Source organism: Oncorhynchus kisutch, unplaced genomic scaffold (genome assembly GCF_002021735.2).
Source record: "Oncorhynchus kisutch isolate 150728-3 unplaced genomic scaffold, Okis_V2 Okis06b-Okis10b_hom, whole genome shotgun sequence".
NCBI lineage: Eukaryota > Metazoa > Chordata > Actinopteri > Salmoniformes > Salmonidae > Oncorhynchus > Oncorhynchus kisutch.
The window spans coordinates 11,860,893-11,877,862 of NW_022261983.1; the positions used below are offsets into that span (position 1 = coordinate 11,860,893).

Genomic DNA, 16,970 nt, shown 5'->3' on the forward strand with positions numbered 1-16,970 from the left:
TCAAACATAAGGCTTTGCATTCAGGCCAAAAGGTGTCTTCGTGTGCCATGTTTGGACTTTCTATAGGCACTGTATATATTTATAAAATATTAATCTTTATAGAACTATAATAAATCCTTGCCACCGTGCTTCTGCAACGCTTGCTGTTTGGGGTTTTAGGCTGGGTTTCTGTGTAAGCACTTTATAAATACATTTGTCGTTATAAATAAATTTGATTTGAAACCAATGTCAGAAATTCAAATGAATAATGCAACTAGTTTAACATATTTGGGCAGAGAGAGAAGGGGAGAGGCGGTGTTTCAGAGAAGGCGGGTGGTGCTCTTGTAATTGGAAAAGCTTCGCGATGTGACAAGACGCTTTGGCGAACACCGCAGCGATTGATTGCGTGAGAGGGATTGAGTGGGTGCAACCGACCAAGAGAATTTTCCGGTTACTGTCTTTCTTTCAGGCACACGTACCTTCGCGGTAAATCGCATCACATCCTCTCTTCGTTTAGGCTACTCTCTCTACCCATTCGGCGTATTTCACTCGGATAACTTCTCTCTAAAGGAAAATACTGTTTATGGTTTTGACCGAAGATTTCAAGATGTCTCGCACCGACGAGGTTCACCGCATAACGGAGAATGTCTACAAGGTAAGCTTCTACAACTATAAAAAGTTTGATACCACAGGTTATTGACAGACGATATAGGCCTACTCATAATATAAGTTATGTAAATATTTTGGAATGTGTTTTTATTAGTGATTTTAATAGCGTTTTTGCCCTCCCCCATTCGGTGCGCATCTTGAACTGCGATTAGAATCTCTTCATTCGAAGAGAATTCCCGAGGGAGCGTTCGATGCTCTTTATTGAAGGTCTTCCCTGTTCAATTATATTGGCCTACTTTTCTGAATAAATGTACTTTTCAAAATTATGACCTACCTCCCTAATGACATTCTGTGAGTTATCATACGTATTTTACAGTCAATAGCGACGCGTAGCTTTCATTTTGTTGCCGTCCGTGGGGCATCAGGTAGGACTACATTTCTACAGTAAAATCGGCGCTCCTCGGCGCAGCCGCACAATGTAGGCTACACACCACTTTTCAGACATGTCATACTGCGCTATGCTTCTGCCATGATAACTAGATCATGTTTGTAATACGTTCAGGCTCAGTATTATGTTGATGTGAGAGATAGTGAACATGTAATGGACAGGCTACATATGACACACACCGTGGCACAGTCACATTTAATCAATAGATTCATTACACATTAACTTCTTTCAATGTATTTCATGTTGGCACCCTACTGTGTCCACTAGAACAGGGTGTGTGTGTGTGAGAGAGAGAGAAAGAGCGAGACATTCCTACACATTTGTGTTTGGTTGACAGGGCAGGAAGGAGGAGGTAGTAGAGGTAGGGCAGCTAGCAGGCTGTGTTGTAACAGGTACTTCAAACATTTGCCCTGGGGATTTCAACATCACAAAACCTGTTCAGCAAAAATAAGCCTGGGCTGGAGCCTCTGTGTTAGTTTCATATTGGGACAAGCTTCTTTCCAGGCGTTCATATTCCATTGATGACCTAAGAGAACAGCCTCCAAACTGATCCACTAGGACAGCTAGATCTAACTGTATATTACTAGCTAGTTCAGGGTTTCTCAGTCGGTCCTGGGGATTTTTATTTATCTGTTATTTATAGAACTATAATAAATTCTAGCCACCGTGCTTCCACATCTGCATTACTTGCTGTTTGGGGTTTTAAGCTGGGTTTCTGTATACACACGTTCTGCTGATGTAAAAATGGCTTTATAAATACATTTTGATTTGAAATCAAAGTCAGAAATTCAAAAGAATAATATAACTAGTTTAACATATTTGGGCAGAGAGAGAGAGGGGGGGGAGCAGAGAGAGAGGGGGGAGCAGAGAGAGAAGGGGGGCAGAGGGAGAAGGGGGCAGAGGGGGGGGAGCGTGAGAGTGAGAGAAGGGGGGGAGACAGAGGGGGGGGGAGAGTGAGAGAGAGAGAGAGAGAGAGAGAGAGAGAGAGAGAGAGAGAGAGAGAGAGAGAGAGGGGAGAGAGAAGGGGGGCAGAGGGAGAAGGGGGCAGAGGGGGAGAGCGAGAGAGAGAGAGAGAGAGAGAGAGAGGGGGGAGAGAGAGAGAGAGAGAGGGGGGAGAGCGTGAGAGAGAGAGAAGGGGGGGAGAGAAGGGGAGAGGTGTTTCAGAGAAGGCGGGTGTCCTGGGCCCCCCTGGGTGTATGTTTAATTCCCCCCCCCATCACTACACAGCTGATTCAAATAACCAACTCTTCATCAAGCTTTCAAAATCTTCCCTGGGGGCAGGACCACCTTTAGGAAACCCTCACCTTTAGGAAACCCTCACCTTTAGGAAACCCTCACCTTTAGGAAACCCTCACCTTTAGGAAACCCTCACCTTTAGGAAACCCTCACCTTTAGGAAACCCTCACCTTTAGGAAACCCTCAACTAGTTGACACCTGACGGCTGAGATTTCAGATGGGACAGAACCTTCCTTTTACACTGCATAGCCTAGAGCCCTCTGCCTATAGGAAACGAACTGGCTTCCAGAATATGGAAGGGCCTTGGGGTTTGGACCTGAAACAAGGTATTTTGTTGTAGTGGGGGGTCTGCACATATAAGCCTACAGAAATACCTGGACTAAAACACTCAGTTCAGTTGTAACCATTTTAAAGTATGCTAAGGGTCTCAACTACCACATGTTGGCTGGCCATAGGGCTCAAGTTGACTTCCTTGCGCTTGGCAACAGGGCTTGAACCTTTTTAATGAAACGCTATGGGAAACACCTGGTGCATAGTTGTTGTGGAATGCTAACAAAACTGTCTGGTTATGAGGATACTAACAACTTCCTGTTACACATGGAATCACATCACTATGATTCTACACACACAGCCTCCATGTTCTCCTCTCAGCTTTTCAAGGTGGAGAGACCATGGCAATGTTAGTAGGGCCCACCATATGAAAAGGTTTGGCAAAAGAAACCAAATCTTTGTTCTTTTTGGTTATTGTTCAGTTTCTACCATCTATGTTTCAAAATCCTTCAAACCGTTTTCTCCCTACTGAACACCACCCAAGCCCCAACATCCAACTAACCACCCATTTGCCCTGTTCACTGCAGTGCACCGACTTCCATACACCCCCCCCCCCCCCCCCCCCTCTTCTCTCAGCCTTCACCAGGCACAGTTCTACTCTGAAAGAAGGACATGTCGGATCCCAGAATAGGGCTGAGGGGAGCTGAGGTCTCTCTTGCTCTTCTTTTGGGAATCTGTCAGACGTCAGAAAGGAGGCCAGATGACGAGAGGCTGGGAGGGAGACGCTTCTTTTAGAGACCCTGAAGGAGGGAGGGAGGCGGGGAAGTGTTTGTTCTCTGGATGGATACACACCTGATACTGTTTGAGTCTCTATGCACTTTGATGAATCATTAGTCCTCCAGTGTTGATAATGATGCCTCCTGGCCCTGTGTAGTAGTAGTAGTAGTGGCCCTGTGTAGTAGTAGTAGTAGTAGTGGCCCTGTGTAGTAGTAGTAGTGGCCCTGTGTAGTAGTAGTAGTAGTGGCCCTGTGTAGTAGTAGTAGTAGTAGTGGCCCTGTGTAGTAGTAGTAGTAGTAGTGGCCCTGTGTAGTAGTAGTAGTAGTGGCCCTGTGTAGTAGTAGTAGTAGTAGTGGCCCTGTGTAGTAGTAGTAGTAGTAGTGGCCCTGTGTAGTAGTAGTAGTGGCCCTGTGTAGTAGTAGTAGTAGTAGTGGCCCTGTGTAGTAGTAGTAGTAGTGGCCCTGTGTAGTAGTAGTAGTAGTGGCCCTGTGTAGTAGTAGTAGTAGTGGCCCTGTGTAGTAGTAGTAGTAGTAGTGGCCCTGTGTAGTAGTAGTAGTAGTGGCCCTGTGTAGTAGTAGTAGTAGTGGCCCTGTGTAGTAGTAGTAGTAGTGGCCCTGTGTAGTAGTAGTAGTACTGGCCCTGTGTAGTAGTAGTAGTAGTAGTACTGGCCCTGTGTAGTAGTAGTACTGGCCCTGTGTAGTAGTAGTAGTAGTAGTACTGGCCCTGTGTAGTAGTAGTAGTAGTAGTACTGGCCCTGTGTAGTAGTAGTAGTAGTAGTAGTACTGGCCCTGTGTAGTAGTAGTAGTAGTAGTAGTAGTAGTACTGGCCCTGTGTAGTAGTAGTAGTAGTAGTACTGGCCCTGTGTAGTAGTAGTAGTACTAGTAGTAGTACTGGCCCTGTGTAGTAGTAGTAGTACTAGTAGTAGTACTGGCCCTGTGTAGTAGTAGTAGTAGTAGTACTGGCCCTGTGTAGTAGTAGTAGTAGTAGTACTGGCCCTGTGTAGTAGTAGTACTGGCCCTGTGTAGTAGTAGTAGTAGTACTGGCCCTGTGTAGTAGTAGTACTGGCCCTGTGTAGTAGTAGTACTGGCCCTGTGTAGTAGTAGTAGTAGTAGTAGTACTGGCCCTGTGTTGTAGTAGTACTGGCCCTGTAGTAGTAGTAGTGACCCTGTGTAGTATTAGTAGTAGTGGCCCTATGTAGTAGTACTGGCCCTGTGTAGTAGTACTGGTCCTGTGTAGTAGTAGTGGCCCTGTGTTGTAGTAGTAGTAGTGGCCCTGTGTAGTAGTAGTGGCCCTGTGTAGTAGTAGTAGTAGTAGTACTGACCCTGTGTAGTAGTAGTGGCCCTGTGTAGTAGTACTGGCCCTGTGTAGTAGTAGTGGCCCTGTGTAGCAGTAGTAGTAGTAGTACTGGCCCTGTGTAGTAGTGGCCCTGTGTGGTAGTAGTAGTAGTGGCCCTGTGTTGTTGTAGTAGTGACCCTGTGTTGTTGTAGTGGCCCTGTGTTGTAGTAGTTGTAGTGGCCCTGTGTAGTAGTAGTACTGACCCTGTGTTGTAGTAGTAGTACTGGCCCTGTGTAGTAGTACGGACCCTGTGTAGTTGTAGTAGTAGTAGTACTGGCCCTGTATAGTAGTAGTGACCCTGTGTAGTAGTAATAGTAGTAGTGACCCTGTGTAGTACTAGTACTGGCCCTGTGTAGTAGTACTGGCCCTTTGTTGTTGTAGTAGTACTGGCCCTGTGTAGTGGTAGTAGTACTGGCCCTGTGTAGTGGTAGTAGTAGTGGCCCTGTGTAGTAGTAGTAGTACTGGCCCTGTGTAGTAGTAGTGACCCTGTGTTGTAGTAGTAGTCGTAGTAGTGACCCTGTGTAGTAGTAGTCGTAGTAGTAGTGACCCTGTGTAGTAGTAGTAGTAGTAGTAGTCGTAGTAGTAGTGGACCTGTGTAGTAGTAGTAGTAGTAGTAGTACTGACCCTGTGTAGTGGACCTGTGTAGTAGTACTGGCCCTGTGTAGTACTAGTGACCCTGTGTTGTTGTAGTAGTAGTAGTAGTAGTAGTAGTAGTGGCCCTGTGTAGTAGTAGTAGTACTGGCCCTGTGTAGTAGTAGTGGCCCTGTGTAGTAGTACTGACCCTGTGTAGTAGTAGTGACCCTGTGTAGTAGTACTGGACTTGTGTTGTAGTAGTAGTAGTAGTACTGGCCCTGTGTAGTAGTGGCCCTGTGTAGTAGTAGTAGTAGTAGTGGCCCTGTGTAGTAGTAGTAGTAGTAGTGGCCCTGTGTAGTAGTGGCCCTGTGTAGTAGTAGTAGTAGTACTGGCCCTGTGTAGTAGTAGTAGTAGTACTGGCCCTGTGTAGTAGTAGTAGTAGTAGTAGTACTGGCCCTGTGTAGTAGTAGTCGTAGTAGTAGTAGTACTGGCCCTGTGTAGTAGTAGTCGTAGTAGTAGTAGTACTGGCCCTGTGTAGTACAAAGATGCATACAAAGCTCTCCCTCGCCCTCCATTTGGCAAATCTGACCATAATTCTATCCTCCTGATTCCTGCTTACAAGCAAAAACTAAAGCAGGAAGTACCAGTGACTCGCTCAATACGGAAGTGATCAGATGACGCGGATGCTACACTACAGGACTGTTTTGCTAGCACAGACTAGAATATGTTCCGGGATTCATCCAATGGCATTGAGGAATACACCACCTCAGTCATTGGCTTCATCAATAAGTGCATTGATGACGTCGTCACCACAGTGACTGTACATACATATCCCAACCACAAACCCTGGATTACAGGAAACATCCACATCGAGCTAAAGGCTAGTGCTGCTGCTTTCAAGGAGCGGGACGCTAATCCGGACGCCTATAAGAAATCCGGTGATGCCCTCAGACGAACCGTCAAACAAGCAAAGCATCAAAACAGGATTAAGATTGAATCCTACTACACCGGCTCTGATTCTCGTCGGATGTGGCAGGGCTTGAAAACTATTACGGACTACAAAGGGAAACCCAGACACGAGCTGCCCAGTGACGTGGGCCTACCAGACGAGCTAAATGCCTTTTATGCTCGCTTCGAGGCAAGCAACACTGAATCATGCACGAGAGCACCAGCTGTTTTGAATGACTGTGTGATAACGTTCTCGGCAGCCGATGTGAACAAAACCTTTAAACAGGTCAACATTCACAAAACCGCGGGGCCAGATGGATTACCAGGACGTGTACTCAAAGCATGCGTGGACCAACTGTCGAGTGTCTTCACCGACATTTTCAACCTCTCCCTGACCGAGTCTGTAATACCTACATGTTTCAAGCAGACCACCATAGTCCCTGTGCCCAAGGAAGCAAAGGTAACCTGCCTGATTACCGCCCCGTGGCACTCACATCGGTAGCCATGAAGTGCTTTGAAAGGCTGGTCATGTCTCACACCAACAGCATCCTCCCGGATACCCTAGACCCACTCCAATTCGCATACCGCCCCAACAGATCCACAGATCAACAGATGTCGCAATCTCTATTGCACTCCACACGGCCCTTTCTCACCTGGACAAAAGCAACACCTATGTGAGAATGCTATTCATTGACCACAGCTCAGCGTTCAACACCATAGTACCCTCAAAGCTCATCAGTAAGCTGAGGACCCTGGGACTAAACACCTCCCTCAGCAACTGGATCCAGGACTTCCTGACAGGCTGCCACCAGGTGGTAAGAGTAGGCAACAACACATCTGCCATGCTGATCCTTAACACTGGGGCCCCTCAGGGGTGTGTACTTAGTCCCCTCCTGTATTCCCTGTTCACCCATGACTGCGTGGCAAAACACGACTCCAACACCATCATTAAGTTTGCTGACGACAAAAGTGGTAGGCCTAATCACCGACAATGATGAGACGGCCTATAGGGAGGAGGTCAGAGAACTGGCAGTGTGGTGCCAGGACAACAACCTCTCCCTCAATGTGAGCAAGACAACGGAGCTGTTGGTGGACTACAGGAACAGGCCCCCATTAACATCAACGGGTCTGTAGTGGAGCTGGTCGAGAGTTTCATGTTCCTTGGTGTCCACATCACCAACAAACTATCATGGTCCAAACATACCAAGACAGTTGTGAAGAGGGCACAACAAAACCTTTTCCCCCTCAGGAGACTGAGAGGATTTTGCATGGGTCCCCAAATCCTCAAAAGGTTCTTCAGCTGCACCATCGAGAGCATCCTGACCGGTATGGCAACTGCATGGCAACTGCCGTGCATCCTGGTATGGCAACTGCCGGGCATCTGACCATAAGGCGCTACAGAGGGTAGTGTGAATGGCCCAGTACATCACTGGGGCCAAGCTTCCTGCCATCCAGGACCTATATGATAGGCGGTGTCTGAGGAAAGCCCATAAAATTGTCAGTCTCCAGTCACTCAAGTTATAGACTGTTTTCTCTGCTACCGCACAGCAAGTGGTACCGGAGCGCCAAGTCTAGGACCAAAAGGATCCTCAACAGCTGCTAACCCCCAGCCATTTGACTGCTGAACAATTCATAAAAATCGCCACTGGACAATTTACATTGACTCCCCCCCCTCCCTCCCTTTTGTACACTGCTGCTACTCACTGTTTGTTTGTTACCTATGCATAGCCACTTCGCCCCCACCTACATGTACAGATTACCTCAACTAGCCTGTACCCCTGCACACTGACTCTGTACCGGTGCCCCCTGTATATAGCCTGCACACTGACGCTGTACCGGTGCCCCCTGTATATAGCCTCCACACTGACTCTGTACCGGTGCCCCATGGAATATAGCCTCCACACTGACTCTGTACCGGTGCCCCCTGTATATAGCCTCCACACTGACTCTGTACCGGTGCCCCATGGAATATAGCCTCCACACTGACTCTGTACCGGTGCCCCCTGTATATAGCCTCCACACTGACTCTGTACCGGTGCCCCATGGAATATAGCCTCCACACTGACTCTGTACCGGTGCCCCCTGTATATAGCCTCCACACTGACTCTGTACCGGTGCCCCATGGAATATAGCCTCCACACTGACTCTGTACCGGTGCCCCCTGTATATAGCCTCCACACTGACTCTGTACCGGTGCCCCATGGAATATAGCCTCCACACTGACTCTGTACCGGTGCCCCCTGTATATAGCCTCCACACTGACTCTGTACCGGTGCCCCCTGTATATAGCCTCCACACTGACTCTGTACCGGTGCCCCCTGTATATAGCCTCCACACTGACTCTGTACCGGTGCCCCCTGTATATAGCCTCCACATTGACTCTGTACCGGTGCCCCCTGTATATAGCCTCCACACTGACTCTGTACCGGTGCCCCCTGTATATAGCCTCCACACTGACTCTGTACCAGTACCCCCTGTATATAGCCTCCACACTGACTCTGTACCGGTGCCCCCTGTATATAGCCTCCACACTGACTCTGTACCGGTGCCCCCTGTATATAGCCTCCACACTGACTCTGTACCGGTGCCCCCTGTATATAGCCTCCACACTGACTCTGTACCGGTGCCCCCTGTATATAGCCTCCACATTGACTCTGTACCGGTGCCCCCTGTATATAGCCTCCACACTGACTCTGTACCGGTGCCCCCTGTATATAGCCTCCACACTGACTCTGTACCGGTGCCCCCTGTATATAGCCTCCACACTGACTCTGTACCAGTACCCCCTGTATATAGCCTCCACACTGACTCTGTACCGGTGCCCCCTGTATATAGCCTCCACACTGACTCGGTACCAGTACCCCCTGTATATAGCCTCCACACTGACTCTGTACCGGTGCCCCCTGTATATAGCCTCCACACTGACTCTGTACCGGTGCCCCCTGTATATAGCCTCCACACTGACTCTGTACCGGTGCCCCCTGTATATAGCCTCAACATTGACTCTGTACCGGTGCCCCCTGTATATAGCCTCCACACTGACTCTGTACCGGTGCCCCCTGTATATAGCCTCCACACTGACTCTGTACCGGTGCCCCCTGTATATAGCCTCCACATTGACTCTGTACCGGTGCCCCCTGTATATAGCCTCCACACTGACTCTGTACCGGTGCCCCCTGTATATAGCCTCCACACTGACTCTGTACCGGTGCCCCCTGTATATAGCCTCCACACTGACTCTGTACCGGTGCCCCCTGTATATAGCCTCCATAGCCTTGTTATTCTTACTGTGTTACTTTTTATTATTACTTTTTATTCTAGCCGACTTGGTAAATATATTCTTCTTCTTGAACTGCGCTGTTGGTTAAGGGCTTGTAAGTCAGCAATTCACGGTAAAGTCTACACTTGTATTCGACGCATGTGACAAATAAAGTTTGATTTGGTTGGCTCTGCTATGGGTGACTGCATGGTACAGCCAGGTCCATTTCCATGGTAGAATGATGTATAAACCGCCTAGCTTTACATGCTCTGAGGGGATGGAGAGTCGCTAGGGCAACGGGCCTGTCTGCTCTGCTGAAGAAGATGGAGGAGGAGGAGACGGCCGAAAATCTGGATACCGCACAACACTAGCTAGCTACCAGTGTCGACCCTGCCCCTTCTTCTGTGGGGTTTATCGTGGCTGTCATCCAACATTATTGTGCATTAACGCCACCTACTGTACTGGAGTGCACCGGACTGGCCGAGGCGGTGTCACCGGACTGGATGACTGGCCGTGGCGGTGTCACCGGACTGGATGACTGGCCGTGGTCGTGTCACCTAACTTGACTGGGTTTGAACTCCACTCTCCATACTGTTTCCTGTCTCCTACTATTCTGGGGTTTCCCCAAGCCTCATTGGTTGTTAGCAGGACTGGGGATTGATTGTGATATGGTTTAGGAGACATTTGAATCCTGCTGGGTCATTTCACTACAGAATGCATTAGCGCGGTCTTGTGCACGCGTGCCTAAGCAGCCGGCGGCTGCACCGGGTGGAGGAGATGCCAACACGCTGTTGTGACTCACATGACACCACTGTGTGTGTCAGAGTACAGGGCAGGGTTTGTAAGCACAGCAGTGTGTGTGTGTGGGTTGAATCTCATTGTGGCCCTGTTTGTTCAGTAAAGGGGCACTCCTTGGTTTGAGTCCCTACATGAGTACAGGGCAGGGTTTGTAAGCACAGCTGTGGGGGTGTTGGAATCTCACGCTCTTCCTCGGGGATGTGGCCCACGGACCCCCTTTAATAGTGGATTCATCTCCCAGAACATAATACAGTGGGGCAAAAAAGTATTTAGTCAGCCACCAATTGTGCATGTTCTCCCACTTAAAAAGATGAGAGAGGCCTGTAATTTTCATCATAGGTACACTTCAACTATGAAGAATTTATTTGCAAATTATGGTGGAAAATAAGTATTTGGTCAATAACAAAAGTTTATCTCAATACTTTGTCATTGCCAACAAAGGGTATATAACAAAGGTTTCACAAGTTTTCACAAGGTTTTCACACACTGTTGCTGGTATTTTGGCCCATTCCTCCATACACTCCTCTAGAGCAGTGATGTTTTGGGGCTGTTGCTGGGCAACACAGACTTTCAACTCCCTCCAAAGATTTTCTATGGGGTTGAGATCTGGAGACTGGCTAGGCTACTCCAGGACCTTGAAATGCTTCTTACGAAGCCACTCCTTCATTGCCCGGGCGGTGTGTTTGGGATCATTGTCATGCTGAAAGACCCAGCCACGTTTCATCTTCAATGCCCTTGCGGACGGAAGGAGGTTTTCACTCAAAATCTCACGATACATGGCCCCATTCTTTCCTTTACACCGACTGGCCGTGGCGGTGTCACCGGACTGGTCCCCCGTGTGGTTCTGGGATTTTTGCTCACCGTTCTTGTGATCATTTTGACCCCACGGGGTGAGATCTTGCGTGGAGCCCCAGATCGAGGGAGATTATCAGTGGTCTTGTATGTCTTCCACTTCCTAATAATTGCTCCAGCAGTTGATTTCTTCAAACCAAGCTGCTTACCTATTGCAGATTCAGTCTTCCCAGCCTGGTGCAGGTCTACAATTTTGTTTCTGGTGTCCTTTGACAGCTCTTTAGTCTTGGCCATAGTGGAGTTTGGAGTGTGACTCTTTGAGGTTGTGGACAGGTGTCTTTTATACTGATAACAAGTTCAAACGGGAGCCATTAATACAGGTAACGAGTGGAGGACAGAGGAGCCTTTTAAAAGAAGAAGTTACAGGTCTGTGAGAGCCAGAAATCTTGCTTGTTTGTAGGTCACCAAATACTTATTTTCCACCATAATTTGCAAATAAATTCATAAAAAATCCTACAATGTGATTTTCTGGATTTTTCTCTCTCATTTTGTCTGTCATAGTTGAAGTGTACCTATGATGAAAATTACAGGCCTCTCTCCTCTTTTTAAGTGGGAGAACTTGCACAATTGGTGGCTGGCTAAATACTGTTTTGCCCCACTGTATGTTAGCCTGGACTGTAAAACACACGTTTATTTGTATTTACTCAGTCTGTTTCTAAACTTACTGTTGAGACGTCAAAATAAAATGCTTATGTCACGAACAGTCACTCAATGAGCCATGTCAGGTAACATGTTTTGGATTGGTAAGTTAGTATAGCCAGCTTTCTAAAATTGTAGTAATTATGATCGAATTATCGACCGGGGAGCCCCCATAGATTTTTGTTAGTTACTCTCACTCAGATATCATAATAAAAACTAAGAAATCTTCTCTCTGCCCACATGGCAAAATGTGTAGAATAGCATTATAAAACTAAACATCTTCTCTCTGCCCCCAGGGCAAAATGTGTAGGATAGCATTATAAAACTAAACATCTTCTCTCCGCCCACATGGCAAAATGTGTAGAATAGCATTATAAAACTAAACATCTTCTCTCTGCCCACATGGCAAAATGTGTAGGATAGCATTATAAAACTAAACATCTTCTCTCCGCCCACATGGCAAAATGTGTAGAATAGCATTATAAAACTAAACATCTTCTCTCTGCCCCCAGGGCAAAATGTGTAGGATAGCATTATAAAACTAAACATCTTCTCTCCGCCCACATGGCAAAATGTGTAGGATAGCATTATAAAACTAAAACATCTTCTCTCCGCCCACATGGCAAAATGTGTAGAATAGCAACAAACTTGCTTTAAAACTGCAACATTTTCTCTACACCCCCATGGCAAAGTGTGTTGAATTTAAATGAACTTAACATCAGTCTCTTCTGTGAAGGGGGAGCTAAAATGTTATGTTCGCGGGGGGACCGTTTAGCTCCGGTCCCCTGGCTCTGACTGCATGTGTGGGTATAGATGTGAGTACTCAGACCCGCGAGCCACTGTGGCCCCTCATGATGAGTTCAGAGTTTGTGGCCCCCACTCCCATCAGTGACCATCCCTCTACTACCTGAAGGAGAGACAGGCCTCTGAACCCTACAGTGACTCAGTATGGTGACTCACCCTCCCTCTACTTTGTTTACCTTAGTGGGAGACAGACAGCTACACACACAGAGAGAGACAGAGAGAGAGAGGGCTTGAACAGCTCTAAACATGGAGCTCCAGAACCCGGTCATCCTGACACTCACAGGCTTAGTAAGGCTTTCTGACATCAGGGCGTCTCCAGACTGACACTCATAGCCTAGGTTTGGTGAGTGTGTGTGCATATAGCCTAGGTTTGGTGAGTGTGTGTACATATAGCCTAGGTTTGGTGAGTGTGTGTACATATAGCCTAGGTTTGGTGAGTGTGTGTACATATAGCCTAGGTTTGGTGAGTGTGTGTACATATAGCCTAGGTTTGGTGAGTGTGTGTACATATAGCCTAGGTTTGGTGAGTGTGTGTGCATATAGCCTAGGTTTGGTGAGTGTGTGTGCATATAGCCTAGGTTTGGTGAGTGTGTGTGCATATAGCCTAGGTTTGGTGAGTGTGTGTGCATATAGCCTAGGTTTGAGTGTGTGTGCATATAGCCTAGGTTTGGTGAGTGTGTGTGCATATAGCCTAGGTTTGGTGAGTGTGTGTCCATATAGCCTAGGTTTGGTGAGTGTGTGTGCATATAGCCTAGGTTTGGTGAGTGTGTGTGCATATAGCCTAGGTTTGGTGAGTGTGTGTGCATATAGCCTAGGTTTGGTGAGTGTGTGTGCATATAGCCTAGGTTTGGTGAGTGTGTGTGTGCATATAACCAAGGTTTGGTGTGTGTGTGTGGTTGCATGTTTGCATACGTCTGATCTCCACCAGGCCAGCTTGTAATCTCGTGGGGCGGGGCTGGGGGCGGGGATGTGTGTGGGTGTGTGATATTACTAGGCAACTTGGTTGTTAGGACCAAGGAGGGCAGACAATGGGGAAAGTCAACACGACACAACACTGTGGCAGGGGGATGGGAGGGCCTCAAACCCTCAGGCCCAATTCAGAGTTCACAGGCCATATGTATCAGTGTCTGAGTAGGACTGCTGATTTAGGATCAGTTTAGCCTTTTAGAAGACAATGAAGAACAACACATGGACGGGGTGGGGGCATGATCCTAGATCTGTAGCAAGCTTTGTGGCTTGGGTCTGGAGGGGGAGGGGTGGACAGAGGGCTGACCTCATAGGCCCGAGGTAGGAGCTGCTCCTTAATCACAGACTGGCTGATTAACATCCCACAAATCCTAATTTTAACAGTTAGGGGGATGTCACATCTGGACTGATCTTGGCTGCCAAATAAGAGGGGGGGGGGGCAGATGGTGAGGGAAGGAGGGGGGCAGATGGTGAGGGAAGGAGAATAAGGGAGGAGGTGTTGGGAGGGAAACAGGAGACAATGTGAGGAGGTGTTGGGAGATGTGGGAAGAGTATAGGAGGGGAGGAGTCTAGGAGAGGTGGGAAGAGGTTGAAACCCCCTGTCTGCCATGCTCTGGCTCCAGAATGTGTCAACTAGGACAGTTTCCATCTGAGCCACGTAAACATCTCTATATATGTCTCTATGTGGTTTACAGGGATTGTGAAACAGCAGTGTTGAGGTTGTGTTCCTAACCAACCGACCGCACCCTGCCAGCCTGGCCAGGAGAGAGGAGAGAAGGGTGTGTCCCATCGTTACCTGCCCTCAGGTTTTCCCTCCTTCCATTCCCTTCCCAGCACCCCTCCCAAACTGTCAACACTACCACACTGCCAGTGGCAAGGAACACTCAGACCCAATTATACCCGACTAACTTAATGGTAGGGTATAGTGACCGGTTAAATATGAGTTGACCAAGGGAAGAATGGAAGTGTGTGTGTGTTTGGAGGGTGAGGCAGAGCACATGCTAAGCTGTCCTGAATAACTGGGCCTGCTGGGAACATACGTGGCCCCATTATTATAGGACGACTTGGGAGAATGATGATCTGCAACAGACAGTAGTAACTCTACAGCCAGACTGGCCTGCTACTGGGCCTTACTACACTTTATCAAACGTCCAGAGTCAAACCACAACTGATGCAAATCAAATGAAACATACAAATAACATGGCGTTATTCAAAAGATATGTTCATTGCAGCCTGGAGGAGATTAGAATGTTGTTCTCACTGGAAAACAACAAGGCAACCATTCATTACATTACCCATAGAATAGTCTAGGTAGGATAACAGTGTTGTTCTCACTGGAAAACAATAAGGCAACCATTCATTACATTACCCATAGGCTAGTCTAGGATAACTGTTGTAGACTAGGTAGGATAACTGTGTTGTAGGCTGGGTAGGATAACTGTGTTGTAGGCTAGTCTGGGTAGGATAACTGTGTTGTTCTCACTGGAAAACAACAAGGCAACCATTCATTACATTACCCATAGAATAGTCTAGGTAGGATAACTGTGTTGTTCTCACTGGAAAACAACAAGGCAACCATTCATTACATTACCCATAGAATAGTCTAGGTAGGATAACTGTTGTTCTCACTGGAAAACAACAAGGCAACCATTCATTACATTACCCATAGAATAGTCTAGGTAGGATAACTGTGTTGTTCTCACTGGAAAACAACAAGGCAACCATTCATTACATTACCCATAGAATAGTCTAGGTAGGATAACTGTTGTTCTCACTGGAAAACAACAAGGCAACCATTCATTACATTACCCATAGAATAGCCTAGGTAGGATAACAGTGTTGTTCTCACTGGAAAATGACAAGGCAATCATTCATTATATTACCCATAGAATAGTCTAGGTAGGATAACTGTGTTGTTCTCACTGGAAAACAATAAGGCAACCATTCATTACATTACCCATAGGCTAGTCTAGGATAACTGTTGTAGGCTAGGTAGGATAACTGTGTTGTTCTCACTGGAAAACAATAAGGCAACCATTCATTACATTACCCATAGGCTAGTCTAGGATAACTGTTGTAGGCTAGGTAGGATAACTGTTGTAGGCTAGTCTGGGTAGGATAACTGTGTTCTCACTGGAAAACAATAAGGCAATCATTCATTACATTACCCATAGAATAGTCTAGGTAGGATAACAGTGTTGTTCTCACTGGAAAACAATAAGGCAACCATTCATTACATTACCCATAGAATAGTCTAGGATAACTGTGTTGTAGGCTAGGCTAGGTAGGATAACTGTTCTAGGCTAGGTAGGATAACTGTTGTAGGCTAGGTAGGATAACTGTTGTAGGCTAGGCTAGGATAACTGTGTTGTAGGCTAGGCTAGGATAACTGTGTTGTAGGCTAGGCTAGGATAACTGTGTTGTAGGCTAGGCTAGGATAACTGTTGTAGGCTAGGCTAGGTAGGATAGCTGTTGTAGGCTAGGTAGGATAGCTGTTGTAGGCTAGGTAGGATAACTGTTGTAGGCTAGGTAGGATAACTGTTGTAGGCTAGTCTAGGTAGGATAACTGTTTTGTAGTCTAGGTAGGATAACTGTGTTGTAGGATAACTGTGTTGTAGTCTAGGAAGGATATCTGTTGTAGTCTAGGAAGGATATCTGTGTCATAGGATAACTGTGTTGTCTAGGTAGGATAACTGTTGTAGTCTAGGAAGGATAACTGTGTTGTAGTCTAGGAAGGATATCTGTGTTGTAGGATAACTGTGTTGTCTAGGTAGGATAACTGTTGTAGGCTAGTCTAGGTAGGATAACTGTTGTAGGCTAGTCTAGGTAGGATAACTGTTGTAGGCTAGTCTAGGTAGGATAACTGTTGTAGGCTAGGAAGGATAACTGTGTTGTAGTCTAGGAAGGATATCTGTGTTGTAGTCTAGGAAGGATATCTGTGTTGTCTAGGTAAGATAACTGTGTTGTAGGCTAGGTAGCATAACTGTGTTGTAGGCTAGGTAGCATAACTGTTGTAGGCTAGTCTAGGTAGGATAACTGTGTTGTAGTCTAGGTAGGATAACTGTGTTGTAGGATAACTGTTGTAGTCTAGGAAGGATAACTGTGTTGTAGTCTAGGAAGGATATCTGTGTTGTAGGATAACTGTTGTAGTCTAGGAAGGATAACTGTGTTGTAGTCTAGGAAGGATATCTGTGTTGTAGGATAACTGTGTCGTCTAGGTAGGATAACTGTTGTAGTCTAGGAAGGATATCTGTGTTGTAGGATAACTGTTGTTGTCTAGGTAGGATAACTGTGTTGTAGTCTAGGAAGGATAACTGTGTTGTAGGCTAGTCTAGGTAGGATAACTGTTGTAGGCTAGTCTAGGTAGGATAACTGTGTTGTAGTCTAGGTAGGATAACGGTGTTGTAGTCTAGGTAGGATAACTGTTGTAGGATAACTGTTGTAGTCTAGGAAGGATAACTGTGTTGTAGTCTAGGA

The 16,970-nt window shown here is 46.8% G+C and overlaps 1 protein-coding gene across 9 annotated transcripts in view; it reads left to right on the forward strand.

Annotated features, from left to right (window-relative positions):
* Positions 1–298: 298 nt before the first annotated feature.
* Positions 299–16,970, forward strand: part of LOC109884605 (brain-specific angiogenesis inhibitor 1-associated protein 2-like) — a 151,992-nt gene continuing 135,320 nt past the window's right edge. For 6 of the 9 annotated variants that reach the window (XR_004206801.1, XM_031813845.1, XM_031813842.1 and 3 more), the window contains exon 1: positions 299–634. Coding sequence is in view for 7 of the 9 variants with exons in the window: in XM_031813845.1 (XP_031669705.1) it covers positions 563–634 (72 nt within the window). In the remaining 2 variants the exon portion in view is untranslated. The remainder of the gene's footprint in view (positions 635–16,970) is intronic. The other 3 variants (XM_031813841.1, XM_031813844.1, XM_031813843.1) reach the window with 2 other exon arrangements.